Raw genomic sequence first — 16,173 nt, 5'->3', positions numbered from 1 at the left:
AGATGCTTGACGCTTGCCTTATTTGTTGCATGCAATGAATGAGACTGGTGGACTTTAAGAGGAGAAAGGATGGTTTTATGATTGAGAGAGTAAAACGTTACACTGGAAAACTGGATTCCATTCCTGTCCATGTGGTGCTGAATAAACAACTTAACCCCCTTTTTTTTAATAGTTGACCACTAATTTTGTTTTTTTCCCCTATTTTACGGCTGCTTAACTTGAGAAGGGTGGGGTCAAATTTGTAGAAGTGGTAAGTACTTACAGGACCAATAGATCTTTGCTAAAGGCTGTGCGTTAAATACATGCTATAAAAATGCTATGTATTCTGGAAACAAAAAACTAGGCATCTCAGATTGGGCATACACAAGTAATGGACTCTCTTGAGTCCTTAATTCTGACCTTAATACCTCTATAGCTGAGTTCCCTTTTAGTAAAACTAAGATAGCAGTATCACCTTAGCACACAGAGGTGCTGTGAAGATAAACTCATTAATGTCTGTGAAGTCAGATATTACATTCAGATAGGACATAAAAATAGGTCATGAAGAAATTAATAATTCAGTACAGCACAGAACACTGGCAATGTGTGGTATGTAAGTCCTGGGGCCCCACACTGGATTTGGAGAATAAAAAGAAATATTGAATAGTTATTTATTCAGTTAATACCATTTGTAACATAGCTACTGAATAGGCAGAAAAACTGCATGTGTAACCCTGCTTATGTTATGAAAGCTTGGGTATGGTTATATTCTACAATAGTGACTTTGTGTATTCTTTATCTGCATATCCTCATTAGCATGAGTGCTTGGGAATTCAGGGGCTACTCATATTTGTTTTCACTGTCTGTGGGCTTGGGTTTACTATTTGGTATTAAAGGACAAGTGCATCAGGTTTTGTGTCTACTAGCCCTCCCTGCCAAAATTGTGAAGTGTGTAGGCTAATACAATATTACATAAAGGTCACTGAAAGGTCAGCACTCACTGTAATCTGTACAGAGATGCAGATCTCAGTGTTAGGGCAAAGACTGTATGGGTAAGAAGCAGGAGATTTTCTTTGGAAGACCTTGTGGTTCACCAGCTTCTCAAAGTACATGGGTTTGTGAATGCACATCCTAATGAATACATTCAGGTAACAGTCTGAACTAAAAGAGGTGAAAAATCTCTTACATTGGTCAATTTAAAAGAGCTGGAGTTGCATAGTAACTAGAAAGGAACTGGTAAAGGAGAGGTGGCAGCAAAGCTGTGGTGGTGACTCCTGGTGGTGTGAAGGAGTAGTGGAGACCCGTGGTTGTGGTAGAAAGGAGTGGCAATCTGGAGGAAAAGGGGTGACCTCGGTGGTGGCGGCCAGAGCAATAATCAGCAGCAACAACCTCTAGCAATGCTCCCCAAGGGCCAGAGCAGCATTCCCCTGCAGTATACCCTAGCTGTGCTCCCCAGCTTCAGTGGCAGCAACTCCAGTGCAGACCTCCCTACCCAGCACTTTACTCTGGCTACTTTGGTGCTTTGGCTGGTGCAGGCAGTAGAGTCTCTGGACAGCAACTCTGGGAGAGTCTCCCTTCCCAACTGAGTGGGCTAGGTGGTGGCTCCCCTGGTCTGGTTTGCCACTGATTGAGAGCATTAATTGGGTTTCAATTAATGTTTAATAGTGACATTCATCTCTAAGGTTGTGTCCTACTGCCCTTATAATAAAACTTGTTTTAAGTGAACATTGCTTACAGATGGGGAAGTTTATTCACTTTAGAACACCCAGTTAAAATTTGCTTACCCAGTTTTCCGGGTGAGGGCTTGAGCCAGTTTTGGAAAGCTGGTGTTAAACTAAATTTGAAGTAAGCCCTTGCTACTGCTGTCCCATGTCTATCAGAAGGGTTACACATGATAATGTAAGTAATAACTGCAGTTGTAATCTATTTATCTGTTCTATTTTTACTGTTTTTTCCCTATAGGATTTTTCCTTTCTACTCCTTTGCTCAGATTTTTTTCCAATCTTTTCTAAACAGAATATAAGCCAAATAGGTTGAAATCAACAATAAACTTTCAAACCTATAGAGTTCTAATAGATGCAGATTTAGGCAAAATAAACTTACTAGCCATTAAAATTACTTTCTAGCTACATAAATTCTTTCTAGCAGTTTCAATTACAGCATTTTTACACCAATTCCTAACACTGTATCTCATAGTCTCACAGTAGTTAGGGGTCAGAAAGGACCTGAATAGATCATCTAGTTTAACTCCCCACCACTGGCCAGAACACACGCTGGGATCACACGACCCCAGACAGGTGTTTATCCAGGCTCTTTTTGAATTTATCCAAGGTAAGAGTGAGGACCACTTCCCTAGGAAGTTGGTTCCAGATACTAGCCACCCTAACAGTGAAATAGTGCCTCCTAATCTTTAACCTGAACATACTCTCCAGCAGCTTCTGGCCATTGTTCTTCATCACCCCAGGTGCTGGTGGGGGGAATAGAACCCTTCCTATTTGCAGCTGATCTCCCCTAACAAGTTTGTAGGCAGCCACCAAATCCCCGCCTCAGCCTCCGCTTGCTCAGCCTCTCCTCATAGGGCATGCCCTGTTGCCTCCAACCAAGCGGGTGGCCCTCCTCTGAACCTTCTCAAGGCAGGCCACATCTTTCTTAAAGTGCGGTGCCCAGAACTGGACGCAGTACTGCAATTGAGGTTGGACCAATGTCACGTAGAGGGGGAGTATCACCTCTCTGGACCAGCTTGAGATGCATCTTTTGATGCACAACAAGGTGTGGTTGGCTTTGCTTGCTGCGGTCAGGCATTGGAGGCTCATGTTCATCTTGGAGTCAATAATGACTCCAAGATCCCTATCTGCTCACAAGAGGGGAGCTCCCCAGCTTGTAGGTATGCTGTGGATTCCTTCTCCCCAGGTGCATCACCCTGCTTTTACTTGCATTGAAACCCTTCCTATTACCATCCGCCCACTTCTGTAGTCTGTCTAAGTCTAATTGCAGCCTCTCTCTCCCTTCGAGCGTGCCTACCTCTTCTCACATCTTGGTGTCATTGGCAAACCTGGACAACATGTTTTCCACCCCCTCGTCCAAGTTACTGATGAAGATGTTGAACAGTATAGGCTGCAGGGCCGAGCCCTGGGGGACCTCACTGTTCACAACCCACCAGGTTGAGTATAACCTGTCCACCACCACTCTCTGGGTGCACCCCATCAGCCAATTTTTGACCCATCCAACTGTGTAGGCATCAATGCCACAGTTGCTCAATTTATTAATGAGAATGGAGTAAGAGACAGTGTTGAAGGCCTTTTTAAAGTCCAGAAAGACTATGTCTACGGTGACACCATCATCCAGGGATTTAGTTACCTGATCACAAAAGGCCATCAGGTTGGTCTGGCAGGACCTGCCTTTGATGAACCCATGTTGATTTCCTTTGGGTGTGATCTCCCCTGCTGGCCCCTCACAAATGTCCTCCTTTCTCCCTTTCTTATGAATAGGGACCACTTTAGCTAGTTTCCAATCTCTGGACACCTGGCCCATAGACAACGATCACTCGTACAGCCGGGCCAAGGGCACAGCAACGACCACCGCCGGCTCTCTCAACACCCATGGGTGGAGGGCATCAGGGCCCACAGATTTAAAAACATCCAGCCCTTCCAGAAAATCCCTAACTACTTCTGCGCAGACCCGAGGCCTGGCAGTGCTATCCCCAAGATTGTCCCTACCTATGTTGGGAGAACTGTCCTGGTCCCTGTCCAAGAAAACAGAGGCAAAGAACTTGTTAAAAATGTTGGCTGTCTCGTCTGGAATAGCTGTGCATAATAAGCAGCCTACCCCATAGGTGGCTTTATTTCAGTGATGAGTGAACTTTTTTTTTTTAATCACATAACATTTGTAAAGAATTTAGGTGAACAACAATTAGGGATAATATTAAAACTGCTTCAAGTTTTCAGAAATGAAAACCCAGTTTATTAGTTTACTACAGCTAGGTCTGCCCATTCACATAGGTTTCTAACCTGCTTACAGGATCTTACCTAACACAGGAGGTAAACGTTCCCACTAGGGGAAATGACTTGGTGCTGACCAAAGGGGATGGCTTGGGAGGCGATCTGCAGGTACAAGGTAACTTAGGGGATAGTGACCACCTATTGATAGAGTTCACTATCCAGCAAAAGGTGGGAAAGACAACTAGTAGGGCTGAAGTGCTAGACTTCAGGAAGGGCAACTTTAACAAGCTCAAGAGATTAGTTAGGGAGGGACATATGGGCAAAAGCACTGGAGAGATGGGAGTTTAAGAAGGGTGGGCATTTCTCAAGGGACTGATCCTGCAAGCACAGAAAGGGACCACCCTAGTACACATAAAGGGGGACAAAAGAGCAAAGAAACACTCCTGGAGCCTGGAAGGGAAAAGAGAGCCCTACAGGCTGTGGAGGCAAGGGGTAGCCACCAAGGAGTAGTATACCTGCTTGGCTTGAGCTTGCAGGGAAGCAGTGAGAAGCGCCAAAGTAGAAATGGAGCTTAGGCTGGCAGCAAAAGTTAAAGATAACAAAAAGTCATTCTTTAAATATATAGGAAGTAAAAAGAAAATGCAGGGTAACACAGGGCCCCTTCAAGATGGACTAGGGCAACTGGTAACAGATAGGAAGACTGAAGCAGAGCTCCTAAATGAGTTCTTTGCATCTGTGTTCCTGGACATGGATACAGGCATGCATCCCAATGGCACTTTAGGTAAGCGTGAGATAGATACCAACTCACCAAGTGTTAGCACTGACCTAGTAAAGGAGGACTTGGAAGGGTTGGATGTATTTAAGTCTATAGGCCCTGATGATCTTCATCCTAGGGTACTTAGGGAATTAGCTGGAGTCATAGTGGAACAACTGGCGTGACTGTTTGAGTACTTGTGGTGCTCAGAACAGGTCCCAGAGGACTGGAAAAGGGCCAGGGTGGTCCTTATTTTCAAGAAGGGGAGGAAGGAGGAACCAGGTAACTATAGCCTGGTTAGCCTCACCGCTATCCTTGGCAAGACCTTTGAGAAAATTGTTATGGATCACATTTGTGGGGGACCAGCGGGTAAAATAATGTTAAGGGACAACCAGAATGGATTCATAGCAGACAGATCCTGCCTGACTAACCTGGTTTCTTTTTACGACCTGGTAACAAAATGCTTGGATGAAGGAATAGAGGTAGATGTTATTTACTTAAATTTTAAAAAGGCTTTGACACAGTGTCACATCCAATTCTTATAAATAAACTAAACAGGTGCAATGTAAATTATTACACAGTCTGGTGGGTGGAAAATTGGCTTATGGGACATAACCAGAGTGGTGGTGAATGGGTCAGTTTCTACCTGGAGAAATGTGGGCAGTGGAATTCTCTAAGGCTCTGTCCTGGGACCGGTAGTGTTCAATATCTTCATTAGTGACTTGGATGAGGGAGTAGAAGGCACTCTATCCAAGTTTGCAGATGACACCAAACTATGGGGTGAAGTAAACAAACTAGAGGGCAGAGAGTGAATCCAGGTGGATATGGACAGGGTGGGCAAGTGGACAGAACAGATTAGGATGAAGTTTAACAAAGATAAGTGTCATGTGTTGCACTGAGGGAGGAAGAATCATCAACACACCTATAGCCTGGGAGGTACCATTGTAAGTAGCACAACTGCGGAAAGGGATCCTGGAGTTGTAGTTTACTCCAAAATGAACATGAGGAGCCATTGTGATGAAGTAATACGTAAAGCTAAGCATACTCTTTCTTGCATAAGTAGGTGCATCACAAACAGGTCTAAGGAGGTGATACTTCCCATCTATGTGGCATTGGTCAGGCCACAGCTGGAGTACTGCATCCAGTTTTGGGCACTGTACTTCAAGAGGGATGTAGATAACCTGGAAACAGTTCAGAGGAGGACCACCCATCTGGTTAAAGGCCTACAGGAAAAACCCTATGAGGACCAATTGATGGACCTGAATCTCCACAAGAGAAGGCTGACAAGTGATCTTGTGACCGTCTACAAACTCATCAGGAGGGGACAGCAGGAAATAGGGGATACAATGTTTACCAGGGTGCCCATCGTGGTAACTAGAAACAATGGCCACAAGCTGAAGGAAAGCAAATTTATATTAGACATCAGGAAAAAATTCTTTATAGTAAGGGTTGCCAAATATGGAATATGCTTCCAAGGGAGGTGGTGCTGTTCACTTCCTTGCAGCTATTTAAGAGAAAATTGGACAAATATCTGGCTGGGGTCATCTGACCCCAACACTCTGTCCTGCCCAGGTCAGGGGGTTGGAATCAATGATCTAATAGGTCCCTAAAACCTTAAAATCTATGAAATCTACATTCCCCACAAAAATACTAATAACAAGTCATGCTTATTTAGAAACATTTTATCCAGTTTCAACTGGAAAAGAACCAATGAAAGAAACTAGAAGCAATTCACTGAAGTAAGTATCTATAAAATCCATTTCTGCCATGAAAATGAACCAGAAAATATTTTGGGAATATTTTAAAACTGTCAACCACAATTACCTAGTGAGTTCTATTATCATATGAAATACAAGTCTCTTTATTTTGAATTTAAAATAAAACATTTTCCCAAGTACTCTAATATTTTTGTTTTAAACCTTTTCTGTTTTACTTTTACCAAATATGTTCATATTTGTTAAACGATCCTCAGTGTATCCAAGGAAGGACTTTAAAAGTATTATCTTAGAACCCTCATTTGAAGAACTCTGCTATTAAGGCATTTTTTTGTAAGAAATGGGCCTGGATGAAACACATTCTTCTTAGGAAAAGAGACTGCACTTGTGTCCACCAGAAATGTCTTGAAACAGAAAACTATTTGTTCATGGTAGAGTCACAGAGTAAAAAACAAAAACAAAAACAAAAACAAAACTTGTTTTGTAATCCTAAGAGAAAATAAAAGTCTATATGCATATCTTCCTAAAGCTTATCATCCTCTCAAAGTTTAGGGAGGGTCAACTGCAGAGCTTGTGATTGTGCCAGCCTGCTCCTTGTGTGAACAGCTTCTGACAACTGCATCCTGCCTTGAAAGCCAGAATTTTCCACTCTTTCCAGGTTTTGATCTGTGGTTTTCCAGCATGGGTAAAGCAGCTGTGCAACTGCAGGCTGGAGCCCAGAGAAGTGGGCTCAAGTATTTCATAAGCTAATCTAAGCTTCATTGGGGGTAAATTTCGCTGACTCTGTGTTACTCCCTTGGTTGTTTCCCACAAATCCTGCTATTTCCTAAACTAATACATGAATACAGTAAAATAATTCCATATGCCATAATAGACATATAATATAAATCAATAGGTTAATCATAGGACTTTAATAATAATCATATCCAAGTAAATTCAACAAAGCTTGCGGATGTTTATTGAAATTCCAAAGGCCAAAATCTTCAAGACTTCACTTCAGAAGGCTAAAATCTTTAGATTAAGGTTTTACTATTAGCAACAATTAAGAAATCTGGCAATAGCATTGAAATAGAAATGAGAACTGTAATACCACATACATAAGGAAACATAACCCATATTTACAAATGTGTCCTGGTTGTTTTTTCCTGCTTTCTTGATAAAAGTAAGCTGTAATTATAAATTATTTTAAAAGCGAAATTGAGCGGTGATCACTGCATCACCAGATAATGCAAACCAGCTTGTAATTGGACCCACAGTCCATTTCATAAATAACCACTGGCAAATCTTTTGTGTTTTGATCTTTCTTAATAGCCTTGCTGAAATTTGAAGTAAGCTTTACAGAAGACCTTTACCTAAAGTGAATATTAAGGAAATACATATGGTCATTTTTAATTGATTTGTAACATTTCATTTTACTTTTTCCAGCTAATTTATTGTTAATATCTGAAGACAAAACCTTAAGTATCAAAACAAAATCAATAACATTGCTGTTATCCAGCATCTATATTACAACTAACTATATATTATAAATCTATTTCTGCTGCTAATATATTTTCTCTATTTTCTCACTTACCTATGGGACCTTACTGTACTTTTTTATTTTACTTTATCTTAGATACAGACTGTAGGTAAGCTGAAACCTGCGTAAGTGAAAAGAGAAGGAAACATTTTGTTTTTTTGACAGGTTAAAGAAGAAAACACTCTAAATTGTCACATGTGTTCTACATTCAAATAGTTTTAGTTTACGTTTACTTACCAAACCCTCACTGGGCATAATGCTGGTAAGATGAACTACTTCTAGATGTGCTGACTGAGACACCAGAGAATCAGATGAGAGAGAAATGATGTGATCACAGATCCCAGACAGAGTTTTACACTAAAAAAGCAAGAAAAATAATTATAAGAGTTTACAGTAAAGTGACAAACTGCTAAAGTCATCTTCAATTTTAATACTGGAGACGTGTTTACTTTCTAATGTATTTGAGCTACAAAAGCTAATAATTCTTACTATAATAACAAATTGAAAAAATGAGAAATGAAACCCTTTATTAACCAAGACTAAGTACCGAAGTTCAAAAAGCCCTTGATGGATGTGCTTTAGCTATCATACTTTACTTAAAGTGCTCTAAATTAGAGCAGGAATGAACCAAACAGACTTTTGCCATGCACTAGAGGGGAGGGCTTGATGCCTGCCTGTACTGGCCAAGGCCAGCAGGTGGTGGGTGCTCCCACAAGCCTCCCAAGAAGCTGCCAGGACCAGCCCCACCCCCACCCTCACCCCCATCCTCGGTCCCCTGCCAGCTGGCGACTGTCATCAGCAGCTGGGGGAAGAGAGGGGTGTGAAGGAACCCCCCCACACACCATGAGGGCCTCCCTACAGCTTGCTCCCATCCCCCCAGCTTTGGTTGGGCAGCCCCACACTGGAGCTTCTTGGCTGCAGCTGTCAAGAGGCTCAGGCCAGGAAGAAGAGCCCTCCCACCATACAGCTATGTCCTGACCCACTGTGAGACCCCAACCAACAAACTGTAGGGGGAGGCCTCATGGTGGGAGTTGCCCAGTGAGGGGCCCCTGGGATGGTGGTAGAATGCAACCTGCATTGAAGCATGATGGGTGTGGTACAGATGTTCAAAAAAGCACTCTAACTTAAAGCACTTTAGTTTAATACCACATCCATCGAGGGTTAACTTAGAGTGGGATCTGCCATTTTTAAGTGCTGTGAATGCCTGTTCTGTTACAGCTTTAAAGCACTTTCTGTGTGCTCAACATGCATTAAATGTAATGTCTGTACCCAGCCCAAAATATCAAGTACAAGGTTGACTAGAAAAACAGAATTCTTGTAACCCATGAAGCTTTCACTATGATCTCAGATCTATTTCCAAGTCATTGTAAATAAATAATGACGATATTTTTTCCAAAAACACCCTCCAGCCAAGAAACTCAAGCACCTGCCAACATGTTAATCCTCACAAGCATCCCTTTTTACAGATGAGGAAACTGTGATAGAGGAATTGCAGTTATATGTCCAAAGCCAACCAGGAATTCCTTTGATGGCACAGCAGGAAAACAGAACCTAGAACCTCTGACTCGAGGGGACTACACTGGAGTATGAGATCTGTCCCCATCTAGAACTGCATCAGCTGGAAAAACTGTAAAATCACGTGTAAGCATGCAGTTTCTTATTAGCTCTATCTAATAGCTATTGGGCCACTGATTGTATTCAGCTTTGTATCAGGGCATGTCCGTATGGTTTCTACCTTCAAGGACATGCAATATAACTAAATAAATGTGTTCCTATCCCCGTGTGTGGCATATGGAGCAAAACTACCCCCTCTTAAATTATGTCCTCTTCTTGGCTTATAAAAGTATAGGTGTATTATTCAGTCCTCCAATTTTTGGGTGACTACACTGTACAAATACAATTATGCTATATTATAGTTTATAACTGAAGCCACTTTTAACCCTTAACACTACTTTTATCCAACATGTACAAGTTAAATAATTAGCCCTTTCCATGCTGTGTAATGCTGGTGGTAGATGTAAGGTTGAATTCTGACCAGTGTTAAGTGCAAACATTTTTCCAGTACATAAACTTCAGAACTTAATAAATTCTGGATAAAATACAAATTTTATCAAATTTACCATTATAGAGCAAATTAACAAATTTGCATTATAGCTTTCACCAAGATTTAAAAACTCAGTTAAAATCAATAAAGGGTTTTTGTGTCAGGAAGAATATTAAAGATCTAGAAATCAAATGATATGAGAAGAAATACTAGGTTACTGTAAATGAGGAAAAGGCCAGGACATTAGAAGACAAAAGTAAATGTTTGACTCTCCAGTATCTGAAACTAAAGTGACATCTTTTATATTGAAACAATCTGAGATTAGATGCAAGCAGTAAGAGAATTACTGCTTCCTTAAAATTATACCAACTTTAGTCATTTTGAAAGGATACTATTCCAAGCCACTATAAATACATAATAATTGGTGATTATTAATATCTAATGAAGTGAGCTCCTGTTCACAAAACCTTGTGTGTCTTTATGTCAGTTAGTTGACAGGGTGCCTAATCATTGATATTAACAATTCAAGCTTTTCTAGGCTAAAGCATTTTACAAACAAGTCCTAACTACACACTTACCACAGCTATAAAAATACTAATTCCATTTTACAGAAGATCTGTAAACTGAGATAAAGGAAATTTCAAGTGATCTGTATAAGGTCACACAGTAATTCCACAGCTGTCACAACTGGGAATCACACCTAGAATCCCTGTGCTTTAGTCCTAAAAGCAAATGATGCTCTCTGAATAACACAATATCATGAAGTAGATAAATTTGGTCGAAAGAAATGCTACTTCAGATTGTTCAGTCGGTGCTGCAAGGAGATTTCACATGTACTTAAGTTATCCCAGTTTTGTTGTAGTCAATTTATTTAAATCCTACCCCTGGGCCATGACAAGAACAGCATTTATTTGAAACACTTTAAGGCCTGAACACACGTACAATTTAGTATGTGACTGTGTACAGATGTTAATTTCTTATGAAATGTCTTCCAATAGAAAAATAGCCAGGGAGCTGGAGCACACATACGGTTCCCCAGACCAATGGCTGGAGAGCTTCATAGGCAAGCTCTCCAGCCAGGGGACCTAAAAGGTTTCTCCCTAGATCACCCCTGCCCTTAAGGGAGCCTATTAATTGACAGGCCATCTGCTCCCTTGTCAGGAAAAAGGGCAGGCTGTCAACTAGCAGTTAGCAGCTGCTGGAAAGCAGTACCTGCCACAGACACCCCTGGGAGGGTCTAAGCCCTGAGCTGAATGCCATCCCACCCTGCCAGTCAGCTGCCTGGCAGGAAAGCAGCATTTTCTGGTGGTTAGAACCTTCCTGGTTATCCCCAGAAGAGAATAGCCCTGCTCCTTGTGCTCCTCCTGTCCGACTGGTTCAAGTGCAGGGTTGAGGAGCACTCAGTCACTGTGACTAGGCTCTGGGAGCCTCGCAGCATGGGCATGGCAGTCCACTTCCTCCTGTGCTTCTCTGGGCTGACTCAGAGCAGTGTAGGATAAAGAGGTGCCATTTTGCTTCAGTGGCAAGGCTCCTGCATTGCTCCATGTCAGCTGGGAAGCATGGGCAACAAAGGAAGGCTGGAGAGGTCAGGGGCTGAGCTAGGGAAAGCCTCAAAACTTCCAGCGTCTCTGGCTTCCCCTTCCCCCCTGCCATACAAGTGAGCATCAGGGATCATACTTTAAAAGCCAAGGGGATAAGAGCTGGGAGTGTGGAGGCCTTCCCCAGCCTGACTCCCAGCTCACCATTGCTGCTGAGCACAGGGATGGACATTTAAAAGCTGGCAGATGGAAGTGGGACCATGGGCCCTGCTCCCAGATGCTGGCAAATTATCACTGTGCCACTCAGCTGGGTAGTAAGACAGTACAGGAGAGCCAGAAGGAAGATATTCTTGGAGCTCCGTACCTGGCTGCCAGCTTTTAAATTACTGTCCCACTTCTTAGCCAGGCAGTGAGGGCAGCAAGGGGAAGCTGGTAGCAACCAAAAGCCCTCTTTCTCTTCCCAAAACCAGGGATCAGTATCTGCTGCTCCCTTCACCTTCCAGTCCATGGGAGTGGCCTCCACACTTTCTCAAGGCTGGGGTGACTTCCATCTTAGGAAGGCACAGGAACCTTTCCCCCGGCTAGTCTCCTCCTGGTCCCTGAAAGAAGTTAAGTCAGGAGAAAGCGTATGGATTTTCAGGCTTCTAAGAGAAACTCTCCTGGGAGTTAGATAACCCTGGTTGTTCCTGGGTTACTTTTCTCTTGAAGTGGCCATTATTGATCTGGGAAAAAAAGCTTGAGTATTTGTTCATTTTGGTTTCTACTGAGAGAACAGTAATTCTCTCAGTAGAAACTGAACATCTATACCTTGTGTCACAATTAAGTTTTTATTTTAAACTGACAGCCACTACTAGGTCAATACCATGCATGAAAGTGGGTAATTACTGGCTGTTATTGTGCAGAGAGAATAAGGTGCAAGGTAGAAGTGTTCTGTTGTCAACAGGGGGGCTGAGTGGATATGAAGAACTGATATGGAAGCTCTCCAGATAAATACAGTGTTTTTGGCTTGGCCCTCAGGGCTGCTCCGTAACCACATCTCCAAGATACGACTGGAAGATTTCTCTTCTGCAACTTTTCTTTTTCATTATGCTTGAAGTGCCTTCTCAACTAGTCATTGAGAAAGGATCAAGACTTAGTCTTTTAAAAAGCCTCTCTCTTCTTTTCCCCTATTCATAGTAATATAAATATAACTCTTCTAGTCTCTTAGCTGATTTCCAAAAATAAAAATAAAAGCACCTACACAACTCAAAAGTGCTGCTTCAGGATTAGCCTCTCTTTCCTCTTTTAAAAATGTACATTTCTATTTTTAGGTACTTGAAAGTGCAGGGGGGTATCCTCTCACTCCTGTATTTCATTTTTAGGAATATAAATAAGTGTTCAGGTGAGGTGCAACAGAATCATGATTTTCCTTGCCTATTTGGTGGCATCTTTCATTCACCTGAGCCATGCAGTTATGACAAATAAAAAAAACAGTCATGTAAAAATTCTGTAGTCGAATAAAAAGAAAGAATTTAATAATAATAAAAAAATCATATTATAGTTACCGTATTTATTTGAATATAAGATGTGTTTTTCCCCCAATCAGTATTGGGGGGGAACCCCTTGTCTTACATTAACATACAAGGAAACCTCACTGAAAACATCATATATCATTCAACTGCTGCCAAGGAAGCATGCACTTCATAATAGAAACTAACTATGACATTGATTAAGTGCAGCCAAAACTAAGCTTGACTATAAACAACGTGGCTCATATGGTCCAAACACTTTTTTTTTTAAAGATAATTTTTCACGTTCTAGTCCAAATCAGCCAAATCAATTCCAAACCTGTGAATCAGTCAAGAACCACACTGCTGGCCTTACTACCAGCAAACATCCTTCACCCCACCTGGGGCTTCAGATGTTTTCAAATCCTTTGGCAGGCATCCTACCTGAAGGCCTAAGCCTGGAGGCTTGGAGCTCAGATGCTCCCGAATTTCGCTTGCCCTCAGCCATTAGGCCACAGGAGCAAGCTAGGGAGGAGTCTCCCATTTCCATAAAGAGGGCATAAAACTAAAATCTTCCCACTCAAGCAGCAAGTGGTAAATTTACTATACATTACCCTCCATGGGTATTACCCCATGCCAGAAAAATGATTACCCTGAGTGTGACTAGGAAAACTGCTCTGATAGTCATGGTACTTCCCCTGCCAAGTCCAAACACATCAATAAGAACTTACTACAAGAATATGCTAGTGTAAACCATCTGAATAAGTTGTATAGTAGTGTCCATTGTACTCAGTCCCCCACAGCACTGATTTTTTTCAAGTCATGGTGAGTCACTATACTGACTACATTTTGACTTCTTCACTCCCACAACTGAGCTGTACCTTTCTCTCCCATGTCCAATGAGTCCTGTTTTTTTAAAAGCCTTAAATGTCTGGCAAATATCACTGAACAGGGCCCCAAGCGGCTTACCCAGAATCCTACTGTCACCTCCTCTCTCAGCCTCTTGCATATGATGAGTGTGGTTCCACCCTCCATGACATGAAGTCAGACAGGTTACCCTGTGTTTCATCTGCATATAAATTTTTGGAGGACCCCAGGATTCATGACAAGAGCACCTAGTTCTAGTAGTACATGGATCCTTTCCGTGGGAGCTATCTGGAGTGGTGGCGTACCAAGTGGGGGAGGGAGGAAATGGGTGCTGGTCTTGGGGGGGAGGTGCCATCTGGACAGGCCAGGGTGCCTCCCATGTTTTGCGGGTGGCCCACCCTCCCACCTAGCAGGTTGTGACTTTCTTAGGCCATTCCAGCTGGAAATTCTAGCCACTGCCCCTTCCCCCACAGCCAGTGTGCAGCACTGCTAATTCCCCCATGGAATTGCCATGGGGTGGAAGGCAGAGCCCTGTACCCTGCTCAGATCATCCCCAGAGAGTGGGGGTGGCACAAATGCAAGCACTGGCCCCCAGGCACCAGAGGCCCATGGTACGTTATAATTTTGGAGTACATGCATGTGGCAGCAAGGACTAAACGTTACTGCAAGTATGTTTATTTCTAAGTCAGAGTTTTCAAACTTGCTTTTCACTTCCATGTTCTCAGAGGGCATGTCCAGATGAGTACAGAGGTGTGGTATGCAGGTCTGCAAACCCATCTGCGGCACCATACATTCAGACATTCCCCATGCTGCTACTAGGGATCCTAGGGCCAAGAACCCTATGCCAAATAAAGTGGGGCAGTGCATGTGGTGGCAGTGTGTGCTACCCAAAAATGGAGCCTGGTTGGCCAGAGCCACACTCCAGCTACTGGCCAGGGTTCCTGCTGTAGAAGCACCATGCCTGCAGCTCCCAGAGGTGGGACTGTTGGTAAAGCTACTGAGTCCAGCACAGTTGCTGGCCCCAGTTTCCCCTACACCACCTGATGTAACCTGCAACATACCAGAACGTGACTTGCATGGGTGTTCCCTGGGGATAAGTAGCAGTGGCACAAGATGTTCTGCTGCTACTTGTCCTGAAGGAAACACATGTTGCCACTCATCTGGACATGTCCAAAAAGAGCAGGGTTTGACAGTGAGAAAGAGGCTGCGAGGGAAAGAAGTTATGGGGGAGGGGCGGGGAAGGGAATTTGCAAAGGACAAGGGGTCTACCTGACCCTCCGAGACCTATTTTCCCTACTGAAGCAGTGGGAGGGGGTTAAAATTCAAGGCATATTTCCAATAGTCAGATTCTATACCTGGAAAATTATAACAAATTTATAAGTTTTTCATATATAGAATCTAATTACTAGGGATTTTACTTACAATCAGGGTCATTTTATATTTGAATAAATACAGTAATTAAGTTCTCATTCCATATGCAGACTTGCCATGTAGATGCTGTACAATGTAATGAACTTTCAAAGTGAATTGGTTTTGGATTTAACTTTGTTTTTGTTAGGATAAATTACCAAACCTAGTTTTTCCTTCAGTTTAAGTTGAGAAAACACAGTAGAATACAGCCGAAACCTCTGAGATTTCCCTTCAATACTCTGTGTTAGATATGAATTCTGAGATTGAGTTTCATTCTGTTTGAGCACCCCTCTTTAAATAGCCCATTTCAGGGCTATGATTACATGGATGAAGTATGAAGGTAGAGTTTCAGTGATTTACACAGTTGCCAAAACCCAGAAAATCTCTGATTTTGTTTATTTTAGAATATAGGCAGTTCCAAGTTCTGAACACATAAGCCATGTTCTAAAGCCTGGTAGCTCTCATTTCTTCCCTTATTTCCACTTCTCATAATTCTCTACCACCATCAGACCTGTATAGATACAGTACAGTCTTTTTAAGTCTAACTTATTCAAGTTCAAAACCAATATTTAATCAAACCTCTTTATCACATTAATCAGTCAAATTAAAGAAAAATTTTCATCAAAGAAAACTTTAATCTTTCACATATAAAGATGAACAGGTGTCACCAAAGCCATAAATTGGCCCACGGAACCTTAATATTGGTGATGATATGCAAGAAGCAGAGATTCAGATTGCCTATTAGCTCCCAGAATTAATTTGCACTGCTGTCAGTTCTGAAAAATGTCTGCAGTTTATCAGCTGAGCACATATGATATGGAAATCTTTAAATTCATTAAGAATAGGAGCCTACAATGTCATTTTTACTGTCACTTGTCAGAACAGAACCACGTTATGCTGGTTGTTTATGTTAGTATCATAC

General features: G+C 42.2%; 1 protein-coding gene across 1 annotated transcript in view; it reads right to left on the bottom strand.

The window, feature by feature from the left end:
- Nucleotides 1–16,173, bottom strand: part of LOC149858241 (connector enhancer of kinase suppressor of ras 2-like) — a 762,411-nt gene that overhangs the window by 357,719 nt on the left and 388,519 nt on the right. Inside the window, exon 8 of the mRNA XM_090059075.1 lies at nucleotides 8,143–8,262. Within this exon, the coding sequence (XP_089915201.1) occupies nucleotides 8,143–8,262 (120 nt within the window). The remainder of the gene's footprint in view (nucleotides 1–8,142; nucleotides 8,263–16,173) is intronic.

This window comes from Crocodylus siamensis, chromosome 8, assembly GCF_052110815.1.
Source record: "Crocodylus siamensis isolate JL-2025a chromosome 8, ASM5211081v1, whole genome shotgun sequence".
NCBI classification, from domain to species: domain Eukaryota; kingdom Metazoa; phylum Chordata; order Crocodylia; family Crocodylidae; genus Crocodylus; species Crocodylus siamensis.
Note: the sequence above shows the minus strand (reverse complement) of the source record. Positions and strands in the feature narration are given on the sequence as shown.